This window comes from Elephantulus edwardii, unplaced genomic scaffold (assembly GCF_000299155.1).
Source record: "Elephantulus edwardii isolate Elephantulus edwardi_28Jun2011 unplaced genomic scaffold, EleEdw1.0 scaffold00010, whole genome shotgun sequence".
Taxonomy (NCBI): Eukaryota; Metazoa; Chordata; class Mammalia; order Macroscelidea; family Macroscelididae; genus Elephantulus; species Elephantulus edwardii.
In genome coordinates, this window is record NW_006399760.1 from 33,152,983 (window position 1) to 33,162,885 (window position 9,903).

Below are 9,903 nucleotides of genomic sequence, written 5' to 3' on the forward strand. Positions count from 1 at the left end.
ATATTATATATGATTTGTATGGTGCTGATAAGTGCTGTCAAGTCACAGGTTCATAGTGACCCTATGAACGAAGTCCTGGACACTTCCTGTATGACTTTCCTCCTCTCTCCCAGTTCATAGGGTTTCCAGAGGCAAGCTACTGTGGAAGTGGATGCCACTCCTGCTTCCAAGCTTATTTTAATCGGGAGCTTCCATGAATTACATGTTACCATGGGCAACAGTATTTCAGCTTCACAGCAACCACGAATTACCTCTGTACAGCAGGTGGACATACCAGGGTTACATGTCCTAGAAGAATGTTTCACCAAAAACAATTAAAGGCAGGCCTGAGGGCTGCGGATTTGAGTCACCCACCTTTGGCTTTGAGAGCATGACTTTCTGTCTGCTAGGCCAACTGCTCGTTCTCTCTTTCTCTATGCTGTTGGTGGTGGTAATGTTGTTAAGTGCCGTTGGGTCACAGGCGACTCATAGTGACCTTATGAACGAAGTCCTGTACACTTCCTGTATGACTTTAGTCCTTTCTCCAGATTCATAGGGTTTCCAGAGACAAGCTGCTGTGGAAGTAGATGTATACACATACACACACACACACACACTCTGGTGGCCTAGTGGAAAGGAGCTGCACTGTAATCCTGAAGGCAGATGGTTTGAGGCCACCAGCTGCTTCTCAAAAGAAGAATGGACAATCTCCCCCATGCAATTAACTACCTCTGAAAATCCAACATAGGTCGGTTCCAACTTGACAGTACACAATACAGCAAGAGAGAGAGAGAGAGATGCATATGAAAACTGTAGCCTCCAAAGTAACCATCATGCTTAATAAGGAAACACTAAAAATAATGTTATAAAAATCAGGAAGACAAAGGGAACTCTGGTGGCCTAGTGGCAAGAAGCTGCACTGCAATCCCAGAGGCACAAAGTTCAAATCCACCAGATTCTCTGCTGGAGAAGGAGGGACAATCTCCTCCTGTACCAGTCAAGCCTGATTTGATGGTACACACACAAAATATAATAAAATTTTTTTAAATCAGGAAGACAAAAATATCCATAATCACTACTATTTAAAGTTATTCTGGAGGAGGCAGCATTATCTTTATTTGTAGAAATCTTTATATTATTTTTTTAATCTCGAAAACCCAAGAGAATCAATCAAAGCTATTATGCACAATAAAATCGTAGTAAGTTCTAGTTATAAAATAAATCACACTATAACACAAGCAATAACCTTTTAAACAGACAGTGAAAGAATAGACCTCATTTATTATATTATACACAAAATATAAGATAAAATGTTTTAAAAATAACCTTAGTAAGAAATGTGTGAGGTTTATATGAACAAGTTGTTGAATTATCCAAAAAGAAATGTGAAGAATTAAAAAGACTATCATATCTTATATTGGAAACCATCAGCAACAGAAAGCTATCAATTTTCCTTAGAAAACATATAAACTAAAAATAAGACCATTAAAAATACCAAGGAGACGTTTTAAAATATAGAATTGACAAACTAAACTCTTCACAGTTTCAAACACATCAGAGCCCATTGTATCAGTCACCGTGTCAATACACTTGGTCGAAGATCTTCCTCTCCTTCACTAACCCTCTACCTTTCTCAGCATCATGTCTCTATTCAAGCAATAGACCCTCCTAGCAATATGCCCAAAGTAGATGAAGTGTAAGCTTCATCTTTGTCTCCAAAGAGCACTCTGGCTGCACCCTGTCCAAGACATATTTGTTTGTTCTTTTGGCAGTCGATGCAATGTTCAGTACTCTTCTCCAACACCACATCTTGAAAGAACCAACTCTTCTGTCATCCTAATTCATTGTCCAGCAAAGCAAGTCATCAGAAAGACTTTGGCCTGAGTGAGACTCACTTTAGTCCTCAAACTGACATCATTACTCCTCAATAATTTGGAGAGGTTCTAACTGCAGACCTTCCCAGTGCATTATGTCTCCTGATTTCCTGACTGTTGGTACCAAAGGTGTTATTTGTAGATCCAAGTAACATGAAGTTGTTGACAATTTCAATCTTTTCTCCATCTATCACAATGATGCATGTAGGTCCAGTGGTAAGAATCTTTGTTTTCCTGACATTGAGATGCAATCCATGTTGAAGGCTGAAATCAAGTTTCTCTTTGGAGGCTAGGATTTTGAAGCTCTGTCTCACATTCTTTGAGCACATGGCCATGAGAGACTGGTCCAGGGGGAAGGATATCATGTTCAGAAGGGTAGAGGATGCAGAAGAGGAAGACCCCCCTATGAGATGAACTGATAAAATAACTAGGGCACTGGGGGTTGGTGTATCAGTGTTAATGAGACTGGCTTAAGACAGGGCAGGGTTCAGAGTCACTGAACTGTAGTTAATTATTATGGGTAGCAGGCACTAGACAACACATAACAACAACAACAAACAACATTCTTTGATCTGCCACAAGTGCTTCAAGTCCTCCTCACTTTCAGCTAGCAAGGTTGTGTCATCTGTATAATACAGGTTATTGATGAGTCTTCCTCCAATCCTGATGCCACATTTCTCTTCATACAGTCCAGCTTCATGGTCTAGGTATAGGTTTTTCATGAGCAAAATTAAGTGCTCTGAGGTTCCCATTCTTCTCAATTTCAGCTGTAACTTGTTATGATAAACACAGTCAAATGCCTTTGCATAGTCAATAAAGCACAAATAGACATTCTTCTGATATTCTTTACTTTCAGCCAGGATCCATCTGACACTAACAGTGCCATAGCATCTTTGAAATCCTACTTGAACTTCTGGCAGTTCCCTATCTATTAACTGTTTTAGCCATTTATGAATGATCTTTAGTACTATTTTGCTTGTATTAGGATATTATTCTATAGTTTCCGCACTCTGTTGGATCATCTTTCTTGGGAATGGGAACGGAAACAGTATGGACTTCTTCCAATCCTTTGGCCAGACAGCTGTCCTCCAAACTTCCTGACATAGATTAGCAAGCACTTTCAGGACTGCATCTGTTAATTGGCAAAGTTCAGTTAATTGAAACAAGTCAATCAGTATCCCCTTGATTCCTGGGGCCTTATTTTTTGCCAGTTCCTCCAATGTAGCTTCAACTTCCTCCTTCATTACCATTGGTTCCTGCTCATACGGTACTTCCTGAAATTTTTCAGTGTAAATCAGTTCTTTTTAGTACAGTGACTGTATAAACCCTTCATTTTCTTTTGATGCTTTCTGGATCATTCAATATATTGCCCATAGTATTCTTCAATATTGCAACTTGAGGTTTAAATTTGTTTTTCAGTTCTCTCAGCTTGAGAAATGCAGAGCTGGTTCTTCCCTTTTTATTCTCCAATTCCAACTCTCTATACATTCTACTACTTTATACATTATATAATACATTAATTTGAATAATACATTATAATTACATTATCTTTTTATTTATACATTATATTACTTTTGCTTTGTCTTCTCAAGCTGCCCTTTGAAAACTTCTGCTCGGTTCTTTTACTTCGACGTATTTTCTCATTGTTTTGGATTCTCTAAACTCTAATGCAATTTTTAGAATCTCTTCTGACATCTATTTTGGATTTTTCTTCCTCCTCTGTATTTGTAATTACCTTTTTCTTTCTTCATGAATAATATCCTTCATGTCATCCCTTAACTCATTGGGTCTTTAATCATTGGTGTTCAATGCTTCAAACCTATTCTTAAAATAATCTTGACATTCAGATGGAATAGATTGTGATAGATAATAATGCTGTAATAAATCAAATGATGTTATAATTGCATATGAACCAGCAACTAAATGGAAATCTAAATGTAGAAATACACAGTCATGTGTTCATGGTATGTATGTGTTCCAATATTATTTAAATAATCTTTTAAAAATATTATATCTTTCCTCATGACTCACACAAAATAACTACTAGAAAATTCAAGGATTAAAGTTTATAATCAAATATTTTGTTGTGGCTTTTGTTATATGTCATGAAGTCAGAACTGACGCATAGCTGGCCCTCCAGTGGGTCTTCAGAGGCAGTAAATCACATAGGAGAAGATTGCTCATCTTTCTCCCACAGAGCCACTGGTGGATTTAAACTGCATGCCTTTGGGTTGGCAATACAATTCTTTTTATATTTTTTTCCTTTTTTAAATTAATTTTAATGAAATTTACAGAGACTTAGGGTTTCCAGTCATTCATTGTTGCAAATGCAACTCTTTTTAATAATATAAAAATAAAATCTAGAAAAATCTAAAAAGAAGAAAATATGGAATAATGTTTATAAAATATGAGTGATCGGTTCCTTAGTAATTTGTAATATAATACTAAGAAGTAATAAAATATTAATATGCTCACATAAAAATAACAGATTTCCCCACCACAAAAACAGTATTAATAAAGTTTAACACCCACTACTGCCACCATTGGCCATCAAGATTGTTCCAATGCAGTGAAATTCCATGTGTGTACAGTAGAATGCTGCTACACAGGGTTTTCAAAATTTTGAAAGATTTCCAGACCTTTCTTCTGAGGTGCCTCTGGGTGGATTCAAACCTTCGCCCTTTTAGGTAACAGTTAACTATCTGCAATGTTCAGGGACACTAGTAAAAAATCAGTAACTGGAAAAATCTTTTGTTTATATTTTAATTTACAGTCCATATCAAAGCCAAGCAAGCCTATAAATTAGAAGGAAAAAAGAAGACAGCAATCTAGTAGGTGAGACAGAGAAAGCATTTGAAAAGTTATAGAATACAGGAATGACTATTTAAACATACATAAACAGGTTCAATGATTTCACTACATGTGGGAAAAGCAAACTAAAACAAGACCCCATTGGTTTTGCTTATTAGTAGATCAACCCTAATGTGTTATAGATCACACAGGGGTATGAGAAATACTGATGGTCATTATGTTGTTGTTGTTGTAGTTTGCCATTGAGTCAGAACAGACCCATAGCTTATCCTCCGATGGGTTTTTACACTAGAGAAAATGTCCCATCTTTTTGCCATGGAGCAGTTGGTGGATTTGAACTGCATGCCTTTGGGGACTACAGTGCAGTTTCTTAGCATTAGACCACCATAGCTCCCTACTATCATCATTGATGGTCATGGAGAATGTACACTGGGTCAAGATCTGCAAAAAATCATTGGACAAAGTTCAGCAAAATTCCAGATGCCCATATTCTCAAGAATCAGAAAGTTTACATCTAAAAATTTATGCCGCTAATGAACCCACACAAAGGTAAAATTTTATGTATATAAATGACTATTCCTTCCAGCAAACTGTTTGTGATAGCTAAAGATTAGTAATATTGGAAATGTTCAAAACTGGGGCACTCTCCTTCATTATTATCAAGCCAGAACGGACTCATAGCTGAGCCTCCAGAGGGTTTTCAGAGACTGTAAATCACACAGGAAGTGATTACTCATCTTTCTTCTGCAGAGCAGCTGTTGAATTCAAACTGCCTGCCTTTGGATTGGCAACACAACTTCTTAACCACTAGGCCACCACAGCTCCCTAGTAGAGGTTAAGTAAAAATAGACTATCTACATTGTTGTTGTGGTTCTGTGCCGTCGAGTCGTTTGCGACTCATACCGACCCTATGCACAACAGCCCTAAACCCTGCTCTATCCTGCGCCAACCGCACTGCCTCTGACACAGCCATCCTGATTACCCCAGTCACTGAATCAATCCATCTCATAGAGGGTCTTCCCCTCCTGCGCTGTTCCTCCACCCTCCCAAGCATGATGTCCCTCTCCAAGGACCCGTCCCTCCTGACAACATGTCCAAAGTATGTCAGACGAAGCCCCAGAATCCTTGCCTCCAAGGAGTAGCTTGGTTTAATCCTCTCCAAGATGAATCTGTTTGTTTTCCTGGCAGTCCATGGTACATTCAGTACTCTTCTCCAGCACCACAGCTCAAAAGCATCAATTCTCCTTCTGTCCTTTCTAGTCATTGTCCAACTCTCTGATGCATAACAAGCAATTGCAAAGACCATGGCCTGTATCAGGCGCACCTTAGTCTCCAGAGAGACACCGTTGCTCCTGAGTACTTTAGAGAGGTCCCTAACAGCAGACTTTCCCATCGCGATATGCTTTTTGATTTCCTGACTGTTGGTGCCAAGAGTGTTGACTGTGGAGCCAAGCAAACTGAAGCTGTGAACAATCTCAATCTCTTCGCCATCCATCCTCTCAATCTCTTCGCCATCCATCCTGATGCTGCCAATTGGTCCAGTGGTGAGAATCTTTGTCTTCTTGACATTGAGCCTCAGTCCATAGAATTTCATTTTAAAGCACATGGTAAAAAAAAAAAAATCTATCTCCAAGATATTAGCTAAGTGAAAAAGTAGCAAGGTGTTTCTTAGGCTCCCATTTTTTAAAAAAAATATTGTATATGCTTTGACTATCTATGGATGGAGACATAAGAACTTTTAACAGTTGTGGTATCAAGGGAGTGAACTGAGGCTCTAGGAAACAAAGGTGAAAGGAGGACTATAGACATGTGTACCATTGCTTTTGTTTGCTGTTATTAGGTGAGGTCCAGTTGGAGAAATCTCACAGCAGGCGAAAACAGGTAGTAAACTGCATGGGAAGAGATTTTTTCCATGTTCTGCAGAGAAGCTCATGAATTCGAATGTAATGCCTTTGGGTTGACAGCTCAACTCCTTAGATGACCAGGGCTCTTTTTGAGTGATTACACACACACACACACACACACACACACACACACACACACACACACACATTGTTGTTTACTGTATGGACATATATACATATATAACAATATGTATATGTATATGTATATGTATATGTATATGTATATGTATATGTACAAAACAATTTGTAAAAACAAATTAACTCATATTTTTAAAAGAACAATGATGTGGTCAATTTAAAAGGGCTTTGAGAAACAGAGGGTTTTCTTCTTTTTCACTTTATTAGAGGTGTTTTTATAAACTTGCCAATCTGACATAACCATAAAAAGAATTAACAGGTTCAATCAAATCAACATCCGTTTAGCGTTTTCTCATTTGAGCTCATCAAGTCTTAAATGTGCAAATTTCCTGAGAGGGAAAATAATTTTGATTGGACTTAGGATCTGAAATGAGTTTTCCTTTTCAAAAACTGATTTCATCTGACGTTGTTAAACACTTCAATTGCTGTTAGGTCATCTGTAGCCTAATTAACACTAATTGATCTCTTGAATGGCAGGATTATTAATGTAGTTTAATTACTATTTAGAACATTTGGGTTTGGCCAACCTCTGAAGTTTCAAGTCTGGAATGGAAGGTGGGGATGTTCCAGGAGGGGAGTAGACATTTATTTTTCTCTGCTGAATTAAATGTCTGTTATTAATGTGCATCCTAACTACTGGCTGATCTCTCCCAGGAGGTGGCTTTGAAAGCTTTGACTGAGAACAACAACCAAAAAAACCTGCAAGCTATGCACAAATTTTAATCTTGTTGGAAAATAGGAGAGTCACATAATAATTGTCATCTGCTATCATGTAGAAAGTAATTGGTTAGATAACAACAGATATTTTTTCAGTAAAATGCCTGAGGGAATCTGTTCTTTTCCCCTCACCACCAAAACCAAGGTTTGGTCTGCCTTTCGCCCACCCTTGGTTGGCAGAAATTTGTTTCTATAATATTGAATTGCCTTTTAAAATGCCAAACCTTGCTCAACGTCATTTTTGACGATTTTTGACAAGTTTTGAAATGTATTTTAATTTTGTTTTATTTTTAAATATTTTATTTTATCTCTCTTATTTTTACCTATGTTGTTGTTATTTTTGTTGTGTACTGTCGAATCAGAACCCACCCAGAGCTAACCGTCCAATAGGTTTTCAGAGGCGGTTAATGAAACAGGAAGAGACTAGCCATCCTTCTCTCACAGAAAAGCTGGTGGATACAAACTGAGTGTCTTTGAGATTGCAACACAGCTCCTTATGACTAGACCACCGTTGTTTGTTGTTGTTGTTGTTATAGTGTACTGTAGAGTCCGAACGGACCCATAGCTGACCCTCCAGTGGGTTTTCAGAGGCAGATAATCACACAGGAGGAGATTATTCATCCTTCTCCCAAGGAGCAGCTAATGGCCTCGAACTGCGAGCCTTCGGGATTGTAGCGCAGCTTCTTGCCCCTAGGTCACTAGACCTTAGACCACCTATAGGCTTTTAAGTACACTTTTAAAAAACTTTTACATTCTAAAGTTCTCATAAATATATAATTTTTTCCTGTGCATTGTATTTTTACATCAATTACAGTTGATTAATGTCATTAACTTATTCCAATATCTAATCAAAACCTTACGGAAATCTGGTGGCACATATATAGTCCATAGTTGGACTGCTGAAGTCGGCGCTTTGCTTGAGGTTAAAATCCAACAGTGGGAGAAAGATGAGCAATCTCCTGCATGATTTACAGCCTGATAATCCACGGGAGGCCGAGCTATGAGCCCATTCTGACTCAATGGCAAGAAGTTTGAGTATAAAATCAAACCATGAATACACTACATATTGCCTTTCTGCTCCTTTCTGGGCGTCACTATGCCCCTTCTTGAGGTCCATAGGTAATAATGTAAATGGTTTGTGCTTGGCTGGGGACCAAAAGATTAGTTGTTCAAACACATCCAGTGGTACCACGGAAGAAAAGGGTGGTGAATTGCTGTAGTGAAGATTGCAGTGGGGAAAAAACCCAAAACCCACCATATAGAACAATTCTACGGTGGTAGCAAATGGGGTACGTAAAAGTTGGTCCTTTCCACACAAGACTACATGCCACTCTCAAATTCTCAAGTTACACGGAAGTGTAAAATAGGTTTCAGCGTTTCCTATTCATTGTCTGCCTTAAAACACTGCTCCTTTTATTACTGTTTCAGGAAACATTTTTACTGTGTTGGCTTAGCTAAAAGTTTACAAGCAGCTTTTTAAAAAAATAAGTTCTAAAATGGTTTTCCAATCCAAGCTCATTTCTTGCATAACCAAGCAAGCCTTCTCTTGCTCTTCTAGCAATGTCTGTTGTATTAATTCTTATGTGTTTACAGTTAAAGCTGGAGGAATGCGAATTTCAAAAAAACAAGAAATCGGAGTCTTGGAGAGACATACCAAAAAAACAGGATTAGAGAAAGCAAGGTAGGAACAGCTTAATTTCTTCTCTCCTTGTTCACCTTAGGAGTTTCAGTGGCTGTTTGCAGAAGTCAGAGAGAGGCCTTCCTATTTTAGTTCTAACCAAGATTTGCAATGCATGTGCTAGGCAAAAAGAGAGATGGTAGTCACGGGGGGTTGGAGACAGCCGGTAGTGAGCGCGGTGGGGTAATGATCAGCGGTGACAGGGCCTGAAGGTGGAAAGGACACTCTCCTTACAGGCTGAATGACTCTCTCACGACATCTCCACCCTCACCCCCACCATCTTCCTCCTCTCTGATGCTGTCCCTCTGCCCCCACCTGAAATAAAGGTTCCAGATGCATCCAAAATTGACTTACACTCTTATAGTCTATTTTCAGATCCGACTTTAAAATATAGTCCCTAGGCTTGCCCTGTTTTTATAATAGGCTTTCTGCAAAGCAAATTTCCTGAATTAAAAATAAATGTCTTTTTCTGTTTTCATCACTCAATTATTTAGAAACTAATGGCCACTATATTTGGCAGAGCAGAAAGTGCAGAGGGACACAGGGGAGCTGGTTTCTCCCTGGTCCTTTGGCCATAACCTTGACGCACTGCACTGAGAAGGGCTTAGCATGGCTCGATCCCTCCCTAAAATGTCCAGCCACTATATGTGCTATTCAAGGAAAGTGAGTGCTTTCGGAAACAGAATTATTTGGTCCAACCACTTCAATAAGGAAAATACGGAGACTATTAATTTTAAGATAGGGTTTTTTTTTCTATAATTATATTTTATTAATTTTCATAAACATTTACAGAGATTTTGGG

General features: G+C 38.4%; 1 protein-coding gene across 1 annotated transcript in view; it reads left to right on the forward strand.

The window, feature by feature from the left end:
• Positions 1 to 9,903, forward strand: part of LOC102864515 (death-associated protein-like 1-like) — a 43,958-nt gene that overhangs the window by 13,695 nt on the left and 20,360 nt on the right. Inside the window, exon 2 of the mRNA XM_006880799.1 lies at positions 9,017 to 9,104. Coding sequence (XP_006880861.1) covers positions 9,017 to 9,104 — 88 coding nt within the window. The remainder of the gene's footprint in view (positions 1 to 9,016; positions 9,105 to 9,903) is intronic.